The 20,479-nt window shown below is 48.5% G+C and overlaps 1 protein-coding gene across 3 annotated transcripts in view; it reads right to left on the bottom strand.

The window, feature by feature from the left end:
- The window catches only part of LOC140201118 (neuronal acetylcholine receptor subunit alpha-2-like), a 43,093-nt gene extending 24,230 nt beyond the window's left edge, over positions 1-18,863 (bottom strand). The window contains exons 1-3 of one of the 3 annotated variants that reach the window (XM_072264732.1): positions 18,787-18,863; positions 17,258-17,502; positions 3,266-3,417 (exon numbers count right to left, since the gene is read on the bottom strand). In XM_072264732.1, the coding sequence (XP_072120833.1) occupies positions 3,266-3,417; positions 17,258-17,327 (222 nt within the window). In that variant the 5' untranslated portion in view covers positions 17,328-17,502; positions 18,787-18,863. Of the gene's footprint in view, positions 1-3,265; positions 3,418-17,257; positions 17,503-18,091; positions 18,692-18,786 lie in introns of those variants that run through there. The other 2 variants (XM_072264733.1, XM_072264731.1) reach the window with 2 other exon arrangements.
- Positions 18,864-20,479: the final 1,616 nt, after the last annotated feature.

Below are 20,479 nucleotides of genomic sequence, written 5' to 3'. Positions count from 1 at the left end.
CACTGACAGTGACTCACAGAACCAGAGTCCCAGACAGTGAACCGGGATGCTGGGCCCCAAAGAGTGGATCAGGGAACCGGGGCCCTGGGCAGTGGATTAAGGAGCTGGGGCCCTGACAATGGACCAAGAACTGGGGCTCCCGACAGATATTCAAGGAGTAGGGCCCTTGATAGATCCAGAATCAGAATCTGGTTTAATATCACTGGCAGATGCTGTGAAATTTGTTAACTTTGTAGCAGCAGTACAATGAAATACATGATAATATAAGGAAAAAACTGTGAATTACAGTAAATACATTTATGTATATTAAATAGTTAAATAAAGAGTGCTAAACTAGAAATAAAAAAAAAGTAGTGAGGTAGTTTTCATGGGTTGAATGTCCATTCAGAAATCGGATGGCAGAGGGGAAGAAGCTGTTCCTGAATCATTGAGTGTGTGCCACCATCGCGACGGTAACAGTGTGAAGAGTGCATTTGCTGGGTGGTGGGGTTCCTTAATAAGATGCCCTTGAATATGTCTTGGATACTACAGAGGCTAGTGCCCATGAAGGAGCTGACTAACTTTATAACTTTCTGCAGCTTATTTCAATCCTGTGCGGTATCCAACCACCGGCCCGTACCAGATGGTGATGCAGCCAGTCAGAATGCTCTCCATGGTACATCTTTAAAAATTTGCAAGTGTTTTAGGGTACATACCAAATCTCCTCAAACTCCTAATGAAATATATCCATTGTCTTGCCTTCTATATAGCTGCACCGATATGTTAGAACTTAGATGGGTGCTCAGAGATATTAAAACTCAGGAACTTGGAACTGTTCACTCTCTCCACTTCTGATCCTTCTATGAGGACTGGTGTGTGTTTCCTTGTCTTTAAACTTTCCGAAGTCCACAGTCAGCTGTTTGATTTTACTAATGTCAAGCTCAAGGTTGTTGCTGCGACACCACTCAACTAGCTGGTATATCTCGCTCCTGTACACCGCCTTGTTGCCATCAGAGATTCTGCCAAGAATGGTTGAATCATCAGCAAGTCTACAGATGGCATTGAAGCTGCCATGACTGTCAGCAGAGTAGAGCAGTGAGCTAAGCACACATCCCTGAGGTGTGCCAATATTGATTGTGAGTGAGGTAGAGATGTTGTTTCCAATCTGCACCGATTGTGGTCTTACAGTTAGGAAGTCAAGGATCCAGTTGCAGAAGGAGGTACAGAGGTTCCATAGCTTTACAATCAGGACTGTAGGAATGATCATGTTAAACATAGAGCCGCTGCATCCTGACATAAGTATGTGTATTGTCCAGGTGATCTAAGGCCGTATGAAGAGCCAATGAGATCGCGTCCACCATAGACTTATTATGATGATCAGTAAATAGCAGTGGGTCCAGGACCTTGCTGAGACAGGAGCTGATTCTAGCTATGACCAACCTCTCAAAGCATTCCATCATCGTAGATGTGAAAGCTACTGGACGACTGTTAAGGCTGCTCATCCTGCTCTTCTTGGGCACTGGTATGATTGTTGCCCTTTTGAACAAGGTGGGAACTTCTGACTGTAGCAATAAGAGAATGAAAATGTCTTTGAACACCTCTGTCAGTTGGTTGGCACAGGTTTTCAGAGCCTTACCAGGTACTCCATCGGGGCCTGCCACTTTGTGAGGGTTCACACTCCTGAAAGACAGCCTGATGTTGGCCTCTTGGATGGAGATCCCAGGGTCACCGGGTGCAGCAGGGGTCCTCACAGCTGTAGTTTTATTCTCCCTTTCAAAGCGAACACAAAGGTGTTGAGTTCACATGATAGTGAAGTGTCACTGCTATTCATGGTGTTGGGTTTCACTTTGTCGGGAATAATGTCTCGCAACCCTGCCAGAGTTGACGTGCATCCGAAGTCGCCTCCAACCTCGCTCGGAATTGTTCCTTAGCTCTTGAAGTAGCCTTCCACAAGTCATACCTGGTTTTCTTGTACAGACCTGGGTCACTAGGCTTGAATGCCACAGATCTAGCCTTCAGCAGACTACGAACCTCCTTTTGATTTGTACTGTACAGTAAGTTCTCGTGGGCGCACACTCATCCACATGGGTTTTAATTAACTCAGTGACGTACTCATTGAAACTCGAAAACTGATCCCTGAATACAGTCCAGTCTACCAATTCAAAGCAGTCCTGTAAGCGCTCCTGTGCCTCCCTTGTCCATACTTCCTTGGTCCTCACTACTGGTGCTGCAGTCTTCAGTCTCTGCCTGTACTCAGGGAGTAGAAGTACAGCCAGGTGATCAGACTTTCTGACGTGTGGGTGTGGGATAGCACTGTAAGCACTCTCGATAGTGGTGTGGCTGTGGTCCAGTGTGTTGGCTCCACTGGTACTACAAGCAATATGTAGTTGTTTAGATACCTTTTCAAGTTGGCCTGGTTAAAATCCCTCGGAATGACGGAGAAGGGATCAGGATGTGCAGTTTCTTGCCTGTTGATCACTTTGCACAGTTCGTCTAGAGCCTGTTTGACATTGGCCTGCGGTGGGATATACGCCGCTACCAAAATGAACACTGAAATGTCCCGCGGCAGGTAAAATGGCCGGCACCCGATTTCAAGGTGTTCCAGGTCTGGTGAACAGGATTAAGGCAGCACTGCCACGTTTACACAGCACACGGAGTTGATCATGAAGCATACTCCATCCTCCTTGCCTTTAAAAGACTCAGCAGTGTATTGTGAACCTGTCGATCTGAATAGCTGCGTCCAGAACGGAAAGTGTGAGTAAGAGAACTGAGTCCCTGACAGTAGATCAGGGAACCGCGGCCCCGGACAGGCATGAAGAACACAGCAAATATCACCGAGACAGCTAGATGCGGCACCACTGGATCTGAATGTGTCACCGTGTATTCCAGCGCCATAACAGCCCACCCACAATGTTCAACAGAATAACACGGAACACAATTAGCAACATAACAGCAGCAGCAAAAAACAGCCCCTTCTCTCACACACACTCACAGTCAGACAGGTCTCCAAGTTTCCATCCTTTGGCAATCAGGATTCCATTCAACTTTCAGGCTCCAATTTTTTTGTACCGACGCCGGGACTGCCTCGTGAACTCTGGGTTTGCCAGCACTGGCCCTTGTGCCTCCTGTTCGCACAGACATCCAATCCCGAGATCCACTTACCTGGGACAGCCTGACGTGTTTTCCCGCTACAATCCTTTCCTCTCCTTTCGGTCTCCATCTACCCGGTGCGAGTACAAAGGCCAACCCTACCCCCACACTGAGGAAAGAAACACTCGTATCTCACCACGTCAATGAGCTGGGCAATGGAGAGGCCGAAGTTGACGATGACAGTGTCCGAGCTGTTGGCCACAGGCCTGGACCAGCGGTTGTAGCCGGTGAAGAGGTGCTTGAAAAGTCGCTCCTCGGTCTGGGAGTGCGTCCTCTCCTGACCACAGACTGGAAGCAAACCAGAGACAGAGAGGTTAAGGGGATGTTGTCAGGGGATCACACTGTCGCAGTGAATCTCAGCACAGTACCGTACGATTCAGTTTGCTTAGGACCTTTTCTTTGTACTCACTCCTGCTCCTTGATACTCACGGGTCTCTCGCACACCGCTAGTGTCTTCCACAGTGAAGAGTGATGCAAAGTATGCATCAACTTCATCCACTATTTCCTTGTCCCCCATTACTACCGCATCAGCATGATTTTCGAGTGGTCCAATATCAACTCTCACTTCCCTTTTACTCTTTATATAACTGGAAAAAAAACGTTCAGTACCCTGCTTCATATTATTGGCTGGTTTGCATCTTTTTCTATTTCCTACGTCAACTCAGGAAGTACAACCTGCATCAGGAGCTGCTGATTCAATTCTATTCAGGAATAATCCAGTCTGTTCTCTGTTCGTCCATCACTGTCTGGTTTGGATCAGCTACCAAACAAGAATAGACTCCAAAGAATCGTCAGGGCTGCGGAAAGGACTATTGGTGTGAAGCTGCCCTCGATCCAGGACTTATAAGCATCTAGAGTCAGGAAGCGAGCAAGCAGCATCATTGTAGACCCATCACACCCTGGACATCACCTGACCCAACTCCTTCCTTCTGGTAGGAGCTTTAGATCACTGTATGCCAGGACAAATGGGTACAAGAACAGTTTCTTTCCGTATGCCATCAGTCTTATGAACACTTGAATTTTAGTCTATTATAAACCAAGTCCACCTGTACATACACAGGTACACCTTATTGTATATAGTTCACGATTATTTGCACTATTGTTTTGTTTGCTTTTTGATTCTGTACAGCGAGAGCTCAGGGAAACCGGCATCAAATTCCCTGTATGTCTCCACATACTTGGCGGTAATAAAGGATTTTTAGTTCTGATTTTTGATATTTCATCTTTTCCTTCTTATAGCTTTTTAGTTGCCTTTTGTTGGATTCTAAAAACATTCCAATCATCCAACTTCCCACTCACTTTTGCTACGTTATATGCACACTCCTTGGCTTTTACGCAGTCCTTAACTTGCCTTGCCAGCCACGGTTGCCTATCCCTGCCATTTGAGAACAATTTCTTCCATGGGACGTATCTACGCTGCACCTTGTGAGCTATTCCTAGAAACCTCAGCCATCTCTGCTCTGCCGTCATCCCCGCCGGTATCCTTTTCCAATTCACTGGGCAAGCTCCTCTCTCATGCCTCTGTAATTCCCTTTATTCCATTGCAATATTGATACATCTGACTTGTGCTTCTCCCTGTCAAATTGCAGTATGAATTCAATCTTATTATAGAAACATAGAAACATAGAAAATAGGTGCAGGAGTAGGCCATTCGGCCCTTCGAGCCTGCACCGCCATTTATTATGATCATGGCTGATCATCCAAATCAGAACCCCGCCCCAGCCTTCCCTCCATACCCCCTGATCCCCGTACCCACAAGGGCCATATCTAACTCCCTCTTAAATATAGCCAATGAACTGGCCTCAAATGTTTTCTGTGGCAGAGAATTCCACAGATTCACCACTCTCTGTGTGAAGAAGTTTTTTCTAATCTCGGTACTAAAAGGCATCCCCTTTATCCTCAAACTGTGACCCCTTGTTCTGGACTTCCCCAACATCGGGAACAATCTTCCTGCATCTAGCCTGTCCAATCCCTTTAGGATTTTATACGTTTCAATCAGATCCCCGCTCAATCTTCTAAATTCCAACGAGTACAAGCCCAGTTCATCCGGTCTTTCTACATATGAAAGTCCTGCCATCCCAGGAATCAATCTGGTGAACCTTCTTTGTACTCTCTCTATGGCAAGGATGTCTTTCCTCAGATTAGGGGACCAAAACTGCACACAATACTCCAGGTGTGGTCTCACCAAGGCCTTGTACAACTGCAGTCGTCCCTCCCTGCTCTGGTACTCGAATCCTCTCGCCATAAATGCCAGCATACCATTCGCCTTTTTCATCGTCTGCTGTACCTGCATGCCCATTTTCAATGACTGGTGTATAATGACACCCAGGTCTCGTTGCACCTCCCCTTTTCCTAATCGGCCACCATTCAGATAATAATCTGTTTTCCTGTTTTTGCCACCAAAGTGGATTACTTCACATTTATCCACATTAAATTGCATCTGCCATGAATTTGCCCACTCTCCCAACCTATCCAAGTCACTCTGCATCCTCTTAGCATCCTCCTCACAGCTAACACTGCCACCCAGCTTTGTGTCATCCGCAAACTTGGAGATGCTGCATTTAATTCCCTCATCCAGGTCATTAATATATATTGTAAACAACTGGGGTCCCAGCACTGAGCCTTGCGGTACCCAACTCGTCACCGCCTGCCATTCTGAAAAGGTCCCGTTTATTCCCACTTTTTGCTTCCTGTCTGCTAACCAATTCTCCATCCACATCAATACCTTACCCCCAATACCATGTGCTTTAAGTTTGCACACTAATCTCCTGTGTGGGACCTTGTCAAAAGCCTTTTGAAAATCCAAATATACCACATCCACTGGTTCCCCCCATCCACTCTACTAGTTACATCCTCAAAAAATTCTATGAGATTCGTCAGATATGATTTTCCTTTCACAAATCCATGCTGACTTTGTCCGATGATTTCACCGCTTTCCAAATGTGCTATTATCACATCTTTGATAACTGACTCTAGCATTTTCCCCACCACCAATGTCAGGCTAACCGGTCTATAATTCCCCGGTTTCTCTCTCCCTCCTTTTTTAAAAAGTGGGGTTACATTAGCCACCCTCCAATCCTCAGGAACTAGTCCAGAATCTAACGAGTTTTGAAAAATTATCACTAATGCATCCACTATTTCTTGCGCTACTTCCTTAAGCACTCTAGGATGCAGACCATCTGGCCCTGGGGATTTATCTTCCTTCAATCCCTTCAATTTACCTAACACCACTTCCCTACTAACATGTATTTCGCTCAGTTCCTCCATCTCACTGGACCCTCTGTCCCCTACTATTTCTGGAAGATTATTTATGTCCTCCTTAGTGAAGACAGAACCAAAGTAATTATTCAATTGGTCTGCCATGTCCTTGCTCCCCATAATCAATTCACCTGTTTCTGTCTGTAGGGGACCTACATTTGTCTTTACCAGTCTTTTCCTTTTTACATATCTATAAAAGCTTTTACAGTCAGGTTTTATGTTCCCTGCCAGTTTTCTCTCATAATCTTTTTTCCCCTTCCTAACTAAGCTCTTTGTCCTCCTCTGCTGAACTCTGAATTTCTCCCAGTCCTCAGGTGAGCCACTTTCTCTGGTTAATTTGTATGCTTCTTCTTTGGAATTGATACTATCCCTAATTTCTCTTGTCAGCCACGGATGCACTACCTTCCTTGATTTATTCTTTTGCCAAACTGGGATGAACAATTGTTGTAGTTCATCCCAGTTAAATGCTTGCCATTGCATATCCACCGTCAATCCTTTAAGTGTCATTTGCCAGTCTATCTTAGCTAATTCACGTCTCATACCTTCAAAGTTACCCCTCTTTAAGTTCAGAACCTTTGTTTCTGAATTAACTATGTCACTCTCCATCTTAATGAAGAATTCCACAATATTATGGTCACTCTTACCCAAGGGGCCTCTCACGACAAGATTGCTAATTAACCATTCCTCATTGCTCAAAACCCAGTCCAGAATAGCCTGCTCTCTAGTTGGTTCCTCGACATGTTGGTTCAAAAAACCATCCCGCATACATTCCAAGAAATCCTCTTCCTCAGCACCTTTACCAATTTGGTTCACCCAATCTACATGTAGAAGGAAGTCACCCATTATAACTGCTGTTCCTTTATTGCACACATTTCTAATTTCCTGTTTAATACCATCTCCGACCTCACTACTACTGTTAGGTGGCCTGTACACAACTCCCACCAGCGTCTTCTGCCCCTTAGTGTTACGCAGCTCTACTCATATCGATTCCACATCTTCCCGGTTTATGTCCTTCCTTTCTATTGCGTTAATCGCTTCTTTAACCAGCAACGCCACCCCACCTCCCCTTCCTTCATGTCTATCCCTCCTGAATATTGAATATCCCTGAACGTTGAGCTCCCATCCCTGGTCACCCTGGAGCCATGTCTCTGTGATCCCAACTATATCATAATCATTAATAACAATGCCTCCTCAGGTTTGCTTTATTTTAAGCACCCTAATAAAATCTATATATGGTCTATTATGATTCCCATAATGTTTTTCACCCTTGCAGTTTCTTAACTCCACCCACTAAGACTCAACATCCTCTGACCCCATGTCACCGCTTTCTAAAGGTGTAATTCTATCTGCCTGTCATTTCGATGCTCATGTTAAGTTCCCAATTGTGACCTCCTTTCAGCCACGACTCAGTGACGCACACAATGTCATACTGACCAATCTCTCATTGCGCCACCCGTTCATCCACCTCGCTCCGTATCCTCGACGCTGGGGAGGCTAGTGCCCATGATGGGGCTGTTTCATTCTAACCTAATCTAGATTGTGCTTTTTCAGACGGTGACCCTTATTAAACCCTGTTAATACTTCCCTTTCTATTAAATCTGCTTTTACGATTTATTTTTATCTTTCTGGTCAGATGCTCTGGATTCAATTTTCCATGTGGTGATCTTTCTTTGCAGAATCCGGAAACTATCCAAACCCTAGTGCTCTCTACCTTTTGGACCACAATATCAGCTTTTTCCTTCGATGTTACTGTTAATTGGCCCGATGTTTGCTGTTGTGTGCTGGGGCAGCAGGCTGAGGGTAGCAGACACCAACAGAATCAACAAACTCATTCGTAAGGCCAGTGATGTTGTGGGGATGGAACTGGACTCTCTCACGGTGGTGTCTGAAAAGAGGATGCTGTCCAAGTTGCATGCCATCTTGGTGAATGTCTCCCATCCACTACATAATGTACTGAGCGGGCACAGGAGTATATTCAGCCAGAGACTCATTCCACCGAGATGCAGCACAGAGCGTCATAGGAAGTCATTCCTGCCTGTGGCCATCAAACTTTACAACTCCTCCCTTGGAGGGTCAGACACCCTGAGCCAATAGGCTGGTCCTGTACTTATTTCCTGGCATAATTTACACATTACTATTTAACTATTTATGGTTTTATTACTATTTATTATTTATAGCGCAACTGTAACGAAACCAATTCTCCCCGGAATCAATAGAGTATGACTATGGCTATGACTATGACTAATGATTGTACAAGTCCCGTATCGTGGACTTCGATGTGGACGGCGAGTTAATGTTGGCGCTGTAGTGATATAGAATGCTTGCGGCCAATGTCTTCGGTCTGCCTCTCCTACAGTGTGACGCTCCCTCAGTACCGGTTTTGCAAAATGAGGCGCTCCATATCACTACTGCTCCCCCACAGTGTGGCGTTCCCTTGGTACCGACCCTTCCACACTGCGAACCTCCTATATTACCATTGTTCCCGCAGGGTGACACCTCCTCAAGTTCTGCCCCTGCCGTGCGACGCTCCCTCAGTACCGTGTTTCCCGCAATGGAACTCTGTCATTACCGCTGTGTGATACCCCCTAATTACTGCCCCGTACTGCCCCTCCGAGGTGCGGCGCTCCCTCAGTACAGTCCCTCCCAGCGCGTAACTCTCTTTCAGTACCGCTCTCACATAGTATCCCTCAGTACCCCTCTCCCGGGAGTCAACGCCTTCACGTAACCAAACTTTTTGCGAGACGTCGGGAGTGTGAACCGTTTGCCGGTAAAACGCGGCTGGTTTGGTGGCCTTGGTGCAGAGGGACACACTTCGCGGATGAGCTTGTGTTCTGACGAAGGGTCTTGCACCTGCAACGCGAACTGTTTCTGTCTGCCTGGTATGGCATGAGCACCGTCCCCGGGGTCTGATCTATCTCGCACTCTTCCCGACAAAGGCCGTGAAGCGGGAGGGCATGGACGGCGGCCCACTGTTAGGTTATCCGAGGCACAGGCAAGGTAGACCGTTGGAGACAGCATCCCACGGTATAAATAAGACCAGAAGACATTGGAAAAGGAGTAGACCATTTAACCCATCGAGTCTCTCGTCATTCCATCGTGGCTGATTTACTATCCCTCTCAACCGCATTCTCCTGGCTTCTCACTGTAACCTTCAACGCCCTAACGAATCAAGAACCTATCAACCTCCGCTTTAAATATACCCAATGACTTGGTATCCACAGTCCGTGGCTTCAATTCCACAAATTCACCACTCTCTGGCAAAGGAAGTTCCTCCTCATCTCCGTTCTAAAGAGAGGCTCTGCCCTCTTGTCCTGGACGCCCCCACTATAGGAAACATCTTCCCCACATCCAGGCCTTTCAATATTCCTAGGAAGAGGTACAGTCGACGTTTCGGGCCGAGATCCTTCGTCAAGATGAAGGGTCTCGGCCCGAAACATCGGCTGTACCTCTTCCTAGAGATGCTGCCTGGCCTGCTACGTTCACCAGCAACTTTGATGTGTGTTGCTTGAATTTCCAGCATCTGCAGAATTCCTCGTGTTTGTGCTTTCAATATTCGATAGGTTTCAATGAGGTCCCTCTTCAGTCTTCTAAACTCCAGCGAGTACAGGCCCAGAGCCATCAAACGCTCTTCATACGTTAACCCTTCATTCCCAGAATGATTCTCGTGAACCTCCTCTGGACACTGTCCAATGCCTGCACATAGGGATAACATGAGGAGGAACTTCTTTACTCAGAGAGTGGTGGCTTTGTGGAACGAGCTTCCAGCAGAAGTGGTTGAGGCAGGTTCGATGTTGTCATTTAAAGTTAAACTGGACAGCTATATGGACAGGAAAGGAATGGAGGGTTATGGGCTGAGTGCAGGTCCTTGACGCAGGCCACTCATGGTCTGGGTCGACGTTCCCTCCCCAAACAATTAACCTGGAATTTTCTTTGGAATTTGGGAAGAAACCAAAGCAGTTGAATGGGCTCTGAATTTATTCCTCAGAACGTAGAAGACTGAGAGAGAGAGTTGATAGGAACTGCAAACAGGTTTTTTCTACTGGGGTTGGGTGGGACTACAACTAGAGGTCATAGGTTAGGGGGAAAGGTGAAAAACTTAAGGAGAACACAAGGGGAAGCTTCTTCACTCCGAGGGTTCTGAGAGTGTGGAATGAGCCGCCAGCACAAGTGGTGCTTGCGAGCCCGATTTCAATGCTCAAGGGAAGCTTGGATTGGTACATGGAGGGTCATGGTCCCAGTACAGGTCGATGAGAGTAGGCAGTATAAATGGTTCGGCACGTACTAGATGGGCCGAATGTCCTGTTTCTGTGCCGTACTTTTCTATGACTCTAGGAAACCCACGCAATCACGGGGAGAACATACGAATCCCTTACGGACAGCGGCAAGAATTGAACCCGCTTCGCTGACGCTGTAAAACCTATACTAACCGCTACCATACTATGCCGTATTCTATAAATATTGAATCACTCTTCTATTTAACTCACTTTTACTTCCCTTACAGGCCGTTAATTAAATCAGAATCCAGGTGTTGGCTGAACACTGTTGCGTGCCTCTCATGTGGAGAGAGAATTAACTTGGACAAATCCCACCGTAATCACAGCATCCCACCCCCGCCCCAGCCGTGTCTGTCAGCTCCTTCTCGCTGCCCCACTGCGTCTCCTCTCTCCTCCTCCGCTCCCTTTCCGCAGTCCATGGCTGCAGGAAGATGGGGGTGGGGGTTATAGAGGGGTGGGAAGGGAAAAGTCCCACTTGCTAAAGGGGCGGTGAATTGTCGCAAAGGATGGGGGTTGAAGCAGCCGCGGGGAGGTTCAGGAACATGAACCTTCCACTCGCGCCCAGGCGACCTGGCGCGGTCGTGCTGGGGGAGGTCAGGTGCTGAGGGAAAGAGAAGTGGTTAAAACCAAAGAGCTCTGTTGCTGGACATCCGGAACAAAGAGATTGTCGGAAGCGCTCAGCGGGTGGGTCAGGCAGCGTCTGTGGAGACAGACACGCGCTCAAGGACATTTGCTACACCGTTATACCAAGACTGGTAAAGACCATAAGATTATGAAATAAAGGAGCAGAATTGGGCCATTTAGCCATTCGAGTCTGTTCCGCCGTTCCATTACGGCTGTTTTATAATCCCCCCCCCCCCCCGCCTTCTTCCCCTGACCTTTGATGCCCTGACTAATCAAGAGCCTACCTGCTTTAAATACACCCAATGACCTTCTTTCCCCCGGAACGACAAAATGGACCTCATAATCGACATCTTAATGATCGATTTATTTGCACGGTACCGTCTCGGTCACCTGATGCATTTTATTCTTCTTTCTCTTACTGTTTCAAGCACAAGAGATTCTGCAGACGCTGGGAATCTGGAGCAACAGCCACAAAATGCTGGAGGAACTCGAAAAGTCAGGCAGCATCTATGGGACTAAATAAACAGCCGAAATTTCGGGCCGAGACTTTCTTCGGGACTAATGTTCTCGACCCGAAACATCAGCTGTGTGTATTCCCCTCCACAGATGCTGTCTGACTATGCTGAGTTCCTGTTTTTATTTTGGTTTCACCTTGTGCACTGTGCAAGGACTTGATCTGGATGGATCAAGACACGCATTTCAAGGTACTTCAGTCTTGCGAGACCATGGATCTGTGCCTGGAAAGTCTTCACTCTCCAGGGCGCAGGCCTGGGCAAGGTTGTATGGAAGACCAGCAGTTGCCCATGCTGCAAGTCTCCCCTCTCCACGACACCGATGTTGTCCAAGGGAAGGGCATTAGGACCCATACAGCTTGGCACCGGTGTCGTCGCAGAGCAATGTGTGATTAAGTGCCTTGCTCAAGGATACACACAGTACCTCAGCTAGGGCTCGAACTCACGACCTTCAGATCGCTAGTCCAACGCCTTAACCACTTGGCCACGTACTCAGCAGGCCAGGCAGCATCTGTGGAAATGAGTAAACAGGCAAAGTTTCAGGCCGAGACCCTCCATCAGGATCGGAAAGGAAGAGAAGCCGGACTCTTCACTCTTTCCCCACAGATGCTGCCTGGCCTGCTGAGTTCTTTCAGCATTGCGTGTGTGTGTGTGTGTGTTGCTCCGGATCTCCAGCATCTGCAGATTTTCTCGAGTGTGGAACGTGCAGTGCGTTTACTTTCTCCTACAGTGGAGAGTGGCCCTCCGCTGGTCGACCACGGTTGTTGTGCCCAAGCTGTGGTTCATACGCAAGCCAGGACGGTACAATATGAAATGGAAGCTATTGCCCATGCAGCAGAATTCCCCCCACCCCCAGCCATGCAGCTGCTGAACCTGAAAGAGCGGCGGAGACTGATCTGGTTTGGCACCAGCGAGTTGCCAATCAGAGTTGAACTTCTTAAGGACTCCAGCTCGGGATTTTTGTTCCGGCTTTCTTCTCAAGGTGAATGGGTATAGCGGCAAGGCAGCTGAGATTTAAGGATAAAACGAGCTGACGAGCCCCATCTGCCCGGAGCGACGTGTTTTAAGGCGCAGTTGCCCCTTCTCCTATCAGCAGAAACGGTTCCACCGGGCTTAGTAGCTAAACCGCAACCGCAGGAGTCAGACTTGTTTGTGAGACTCTATCTGAGAAGCTTGGGAGCATTTATTTGGGGGTGGATCAGTGGGAGCCCATCCCCACTCCGCACTCCCCGCTATGACAACCTTAAGAAAGCTCTGCTACACTAACTCCAGCTTTATCCTCTGTTCGCCCCCTCGCACCGACCTGCACAATTTAAAGACGGGAGGTCCTGTTGCAGCCATATAAACTTGCGTTAGGCTGCACTTCGCGTGTTAGACATTAACCTTATTTGTCACATGTCCGTCGAAACATCGAAACACAGAGTGAGATGTGTCGTTTGCGTCAACGACCATCGCAGTGCGAGGATTGTGCTGGGCAGCCCATAATTATCACCATGTTTCTGACGCCAATATACCTACAACTTACGAGCTCCCTGTTCGTCAAGAATTCCCCACCCCGCACAGATGACCCCTCCTGTCATCTTCAATCCCCCTCTTCTTCTTGGACACTCCGCTCTGGTTCTCTGCCTGCCCTGCATCTTCTCATCTCCAATTGCCAACGAGGCATTGCTCGGCATTCCTCACTATTCCTCGACCCTCACCACTCTGAACGCACTCTCTCCGCACCAATCCCAAACTGACCGCCAAACCCACCAAAGTGCAGCGGACTGACCTCTACATTTTGGTGCAACTCGCAGACACCTTTTCTTGAAGAGGACCCCACACCAGACCATCAGAAAATCAGACCCATCACTAACCTCATCCACTCTGGAGAACTCCCATCCACTGCTACCAAACACATAGCTCCCTCACCCCGCACTGCTCGCTTCTACCCCCTACCGATATCCACAAACCGGATTGTTTCGGGCAGGCCCATTGTCTCTGCCTGCTTCTGTCCTACTGAACTGGTGCCTTCAAATCTCGATTCCATTCTATCCCCCTTGGTTCAGTCCCTTCCACTTACATCCACGACACTTCACATGTTGGGCACGTGGCCAAGTGGTTAAGGCGTTCGTCTAGTTACCTTAAGGTCGCTAGATCGAGCCTCAGCTGTAGCAGCGTGTTTGTGCCCTTGAGCAAGGCACTTAATCACACATTGCTCTAGTCTGTACGAGGAGTGGCGCCCCACACAGACTTCCAATCTGCGCCTTGTAAGGCATGAAGATGCCCGACGCAGGCCTCTCATGGTCTGAGTCGACGTTCCCTCCCCCCTCACATGCTTTCGATCTCCCCAACAACTTTCAATTCCCTGCCCTGACCGTCTCAATTTCACTCTGGATGTCCAGTCGTTATACAGTTTTATCCCGGCATCAAGATGGACTTAAAACTTTCCGCTTCTTTGTCAAAAAAAGAGCCAACCAGTTCCCCTCCTCCAGAAATGGTCCTCATCTTCAACAACTTCTCCCACTTTCTCCGATACAAGGGGTAGCCATAGGCACCCCCATGGGCCCCGCTTATGCCTGCCTTCTCATTGGCTATGTAGAACAGTCTAGTTCTAAGCCTTCCCCGGAAATGTTTCCCCAGCTTTTCCTCCGCTGCATTGACGACTGCATTGGTGCTGCTTCATGTATGCATGCTGAACTCGTCAATTTCATCAACTTTGCCTCCAACTTCCCCCCTGCCCTTAAAGTCACTTGGCCCATTTCCGACACTCCCTTCCGTTTCTCGATCTGTCTCATGTCCGGAGACAAACTGTATACCGGCATCTTTTATAAACCTCCAGATTCCACTGTTTTCTCGACTGTACCCCTTACACCGCATCTCCTGTAAAAATGCCATCCCTTTTTTCCTCCGTGATTCCCTTGTCCATTCATCGCACCCCACTAATCTCCCTTCAGCTCTTACTCCTTCAAGCAGCCAAAGTGCTCGACCTGCGCATTCACCTCCTCTCTTATTTCCATTCAGGGCTCCAAATAGTCCTCGCAGGTGAGGCAACACTTCACCAACGTCTTCCCCTACACTGGTAAGACCCGTCAGAAACTGCAGGTCTATTTTATCCAGTCCCCCGCTTCCTCCACCATAAGCGAAACTTCCCGCTGGCCAAACAGTTTAATTCCTATCCCGTTCCGATATGTCAGTCCACAGTCTCCTCTTGTGCCAGGATGAGACTATCCTCATGGTGTAGGAGCCACACTTTATATTCCATCTGGATACCCTCAAACCTGATGGCAGGATTCTTTCCCTCACCTTTCCCTCTTCTTCTGTTCCCTTCCCTGGCCTCTCCTTACCTGCCTATGGTCATTGCTTGGGAGATGGGGTTGGATTAATTTGGCAGCACGATCGGCACAGACACGATGGGCCGAAGTGCCTGTTCCTGGGCTCTACTGTTCAGTATAGATGGGGTAAGTCAGTCGGCACAGCGTGGGTCCCACCGAAGCCTGAAGCCTTATAAAACGGCCAAGCGAATGAAGTCCCTGATCACGGTCACAAACCAACCCCCACCCCACCCCGCCACCCAGCTGTGGGTTGTAGGGAGGGATAGGCCGGGTGAATCCCCCCAACCCCAGCCTCGGTGACAGGAGGGGGTGATGTTCATGATGGGGAGAGCCAGATTTGAGACCCATCATGCATCCCTCCCCTACCCTCATCTCTTCTCCCTCTTTCCTCCCCCTTACCTCCCTCCGTCCTCCTATATCCACCCTTCATCCTCCTCCTTCTCTCCACTCCGCCCCTTCCCTCACCTCCCCTTCCTCGCCTTACCTCCGTACGGCCTCCTCCTCTCCCGTTGCTCTGTTCTACCTTTCACCTCACCTCCTATCCCTTCCTCATAGAACATAGAACATAGAATAGTACAGCACAATACAGGCCCTTCGGCCCACAATGTTGTGCCGACCCTCAAAGCCTGCCTCCCATATAAGCCCCCACCTTAAATTCCTCCATATACCTGTCTAGTAGTCTCTTAAACTTCACTAGTGTATCTGTCTCCACGCACCAACCACTCTCTGAGTAAAAAACCTTCCTCTAATATCCCCCTTGAACTTCCCACCCCTTACCTTAAAGCCATGTCCTCTTGTATTGAGTAGTGGTGCCCTGGGGCAGAGGCGCTGGCTATCCACTCTATCTATTCCTCTTATTATCTTGTACACCTCTATCATGTCTCCTCTCATCCTCCTTCTCTCCAAAGAGTAAAGCCCTGGCTCCCTTAATCTCTGATCATAATGCATACTCTCTGAACCAGGCAGCATGCTGGTAAATCTCCTCTGTACCCTTTCCAATGCTTCCACATCCTTCCTATAGTGAGGCGACCAGAACCGGACACAGTACTCCAAGTGTGGCCTAACCAGAGTTTTATAGAGCTGCATCATTACATTGCGACTCTTAAACTCTATCCCTCGACTTATGAAAGCTAACACCACATAAGCTTTCTTAACTACCCTATCCACCTGTGAGGCAACTTTCAGGGATCTGTGGACATGTACCCCCAATTCCCTCTGCTCCTCCACACTACCAAGTATCCTGCCATTTACTTTGTACTCTGCCTTGGAGTTTGTCCTTCCAAAGTGTACCACCTCACACTTCTCCGGGTTGAACTCCATCTGCCACTTCTCAGCCCACTTCTGCATCCCATCAATGTCTCTCTGCAATGTTTGACAATCCTCTACACTATCTACAACAGCACCAACCTTTGTGTCGTCTGCAAACTTGCCAACCCACCCTTCTACCCCCACATCCAGGTCGTTAATAAAAATCACGAAAAGTAGAGGTCCCAGAACCGATCCTTGTGGGACACCACTAGTCACAATCCTCCAATCTGAATGTACTCCCTCCACCACCACCCTCTGCCTTCTGCAGGCAAGACAATTCTGAATCCACCTGGCCAACCTTCCCTGGATCCCATGCCTTCTAACTTTCTGAATAAGCCTACCGTGTGGAACCTTGTCAAATGCCTTACTAAAATCCATATAGATCACATCCACTGCACTACCGTCATCTATATGCCTGGTCACCTCCTCAAAGAACTCTATCAGGCTTGTTAGACACGATCTGCCCTTCAGAAAGCCATGCTGACTGTCCCTGATCACACCATGATTCTCTAAATGCACAGAGATCCTATCTCTAAGAATCTTTTCCATGAAAGTGTACCCCTTCTCTTCCTCGACCGCCCCCCCCCCACCAAGCCCTCTCCCTCTTTTCCTCACCATCATTGTGTCCGCCCCAGCGGCGAAGGTGAGGGTGAGATCCAGGCTTGATCACAATATGTGGGGGTGGTGAGTTTGTCCTGCGTCTTCACTTTTCCCCTCAGCGTTTCCCACAACTAACAGAACAGGCCGACGGCTCGGGATGAAGAGTGATGGTGCGGCAGTGGGAAGGGAAGGGAAGGGAGGGGGATATTGACGGTCCGGATGGTCATTATCTACTCACCGGGTCCCGGGAAAGCGGCGGAGACGGAGAGGAGGAGGAGGCAGGCGCCTCCGACCGTTGTGTTCTTCATCAGAATCTCACGCCGACGTGTTGCAGACCCAGGCGGGTGGCGCCAGCGTTAGTACGGCGCTGAAGGGCCGAGTGGCCGCCGGCCCCACCGACAATCGGTCTCGCCGTTGTTCCCGTCTCTGGGGATATGTTGGAGCCCCGTGGGAGGGTGGGGGCACAACGAGTTAAAAGCAGCTCTGAGGGGTAGGAGAGAGATGTTTATGCTGAGGGGTAGGAGGAAAGTAAAGTGTTGGGCGGGCGGGCGGTGAGAGGGATTTGTTGGGCCGGCGTCCCGAGAGGCGGCACCGGACAACGGCAATGAGCAAGAGTCGGTCCCAGACTGGATCAATTCACACCCCAGCTACTCAGCACTCCCTCTCTCTGTCTCTTTCTTTCCCTTTTTCTCTCTCTCCCCCCCGCACTCATTCACAACCACTCTTACTCCCCCTCTCTCACACCCCCTCTCACACTCACACTATCTAGGTCTTTCTCCCTCTCTCACACACAGGCACACAGTATCTCTCTCACACACTGTTTCACACACGCATAAACTCACAGCTCGCAAACAACCCCCACACACTCATGTACAGCATATACACACCCCACTATCGCACACACACACACACACACATCTGCACTCACAATCACATTCACACACACCCTCTCCCTTACATTTCCTTCTCTGACACATCTGCACAGTGCACACGTGCTCTTATACACTCTCACATACAGGTGCACTCCACACACGATACACAGTCACACAGATACACACACACACACACACACAGTGCTGTGCCTACTGCGGTCGCTGCACGGCTGATGGTGTGAAGGGACGACGGTGTCACTTTCCCGAGGGTGAGCGGGTTGAGACGGCGGAGACCTCGGTCGAAAGCGGAGAGCTGGTGCCAAGCTCGATCCGTAGCTCCGACCATCTCCTCGGCGGCGGAGCGACTGAGACAAAGGGGGGAGGGGGTGTGGCAGGGAGGAGGACGCATTCGCTCCCCCCACCCAAACTCCCTCTCATAGAGCGAGGGAGGGGGTGTAACAACGGTAACAGCAGGAGACTGACATCCTCAGCGAAGGAGGAGTGGGGAGGACCAGAGAAGAGGGAGAGGGGAGGACCAGAGAAGAGGGAGAGGGGAGGAAGATAGAGAGAGAGAGAGAGAGAAGGACGGGATAAAGGGAAAGAGGAAAGAGGATAGGGCGAGAGGTGGAGAAATGATGAGGGAGAGGCAGGAAAAGAGTTGAGCCTTGTCACAAGTACATCGAATTTACGGTGAAATGCGTCTTTTGTGTCAAATCAAATCAGCGAGGATTGTGCAGGACAGCCTCGAGTGTGGCAAGGGGAGAGCGATATGTGGTAGGGGGAGTGCAGAGGAGAGGTGAGGAGGGGAAGGGAGGGGAGGCAGAGAGACAAGAGAGGTAGGGTGAGAACAGGTCTGAGCAATGGGTCAGCCCGTAAACAATCCCATTAGAAGCACCTGAGCGGAGAGCAATTCGTCTGTTCCTGGGGAGAGGTATAATCCAAACTGACAGAGCAAAACTCTGGAAATCAACCAGCAAACCAGCCGGAAGAATCGGACTCCGGCGCTTGGACAGCGGAGACTGAGCTGCGCCGAGGCGGAATGTGGATCACATCCTCCACCGGCTCTCCCACTCGCCCACTGACACCGCCCGCCAGCTTTTCATTTACCCACTGCGGGCACCTTCCACCGGCTCTAGCCCTACCACCATGGCTCTCCCACCCCTCACCAAGGACTCTGCCCACCACCCAGCAGGGGCAGTTGCCACTGGCTCTCCCGACCCCATCCCAGGGCACGGCTGCTCAAACCAGCATCCATCTCTCCTCAGCCCAACTGAATGGGACGGACCCCCACTGTGCAGAGTGTGCCAGACCAGTGATCGTCACTTAGTAAGCTCCAGAGAGGTAGTGGAGCAAGCTAACATTGGTCCTGGAGTTGGTGACTGAATCCGAGGGTGAATTTCACCTGAGACGATGGAGCACGGAATAGTACAGGCTCTTTGACCCACAATGTTGTGCCGACCTTTTAACCCACTCTAAGATCAATCTAACCCTTCCCTCCACATCGCCCTCCATTTTGCTATCATCCAAGTGTCTACCGAAGAGCACCTTAAATGTCCCTAATGTGTCTGCCTCTACCACCACTGCCATTGTATTCCACACACTCACCACGCTATGTACGATAACCTATCTCTGATATCTGTGCCCCCCCCCCCCCGCGTTGTTAAGGGAAGGGAGGGAGGAAGTTGTTAGGGCTCTGATGGAGATGTTTCTGTGCCTTTGTGAGGTGCCAGCAGATAGTTTACCTTGTCCCATTGTTCGGTAGGATAAGCCTGGAACAGGAGGGCAGTGAGCCATATATCAAGTATATTGCTGATTGTTTGATTAGTTTTATTTCTTTTTCCAATATTTTTATTAAATTTCATATACACAAAAACAGAATTCATAAGGATACTTATTATAAATCAAAATAAGGTAGAACAAAATGCACTATATATAAATCACACTGATACAATCACAGTATCCCATATTCCTGATTAATCAAATAAAATAAATTGAATTATGAAATACAATAATATGGTTAATTATATTATACAAAAAATCTACATCCACTACCAAGACAAAGCTGGTTGGTAAAAAAAAACAAAAGAAAAAAAAGAGTACTTTACCATGTAGTGTTTTGTAATAATAGCCCAGATCTATATTTTAATAACAATAATACTTCAAAGATTTTCAAAATATTTCAGAAAGGGTTCCCATAACATTTGAAAATCTTGATTAGAATCAGAAATCGAACAACGAATCTTCTCTAAATTTAAACATGACATAACATCGTGTAACCATTGAGCATATGTATGGGGGCAGCCTCCTTCCATTTAAGCAAGATCGCCCTCCTAGCCATAAGAGAAATAAAAGCTAGTACCCGCAAATGAGAAGGCTCCAAAATTATAACTCTTTCCTCAACAATACCAAATAAGGCAGTCAAAGGATTGGGTTTAAAATTAACTTTAAAAAATACAGAAAAAGTTTGGAATATATCTTTCCAATATTTTTAAGGCTCGAACATGACCAAAACATATGAATTAATGAAGCCTCTCCATTATAACATCTGTCACAATGAGGAGATATATCTGCAAAAAAACAAGACAGCT

The sequence above is a fragment of the Mobula birostris genome, chromosome 8 (genome assembly GCF_030028105.1).
Source record: "Mobula birostris isolate sMobBir1 chromosome 8, sMobBir1.hap1, whole genome shotgun sequence".
Lineage (NCBI taxonomy): Eukaryota > Metazoa > Chordata > Chondrichthyes > Myliobatiformes > Myliobatidae > Mobula > Mobula birostris.
This window is presented reverse-complemented; position numbering and strand designations above follow the sequence as displayed.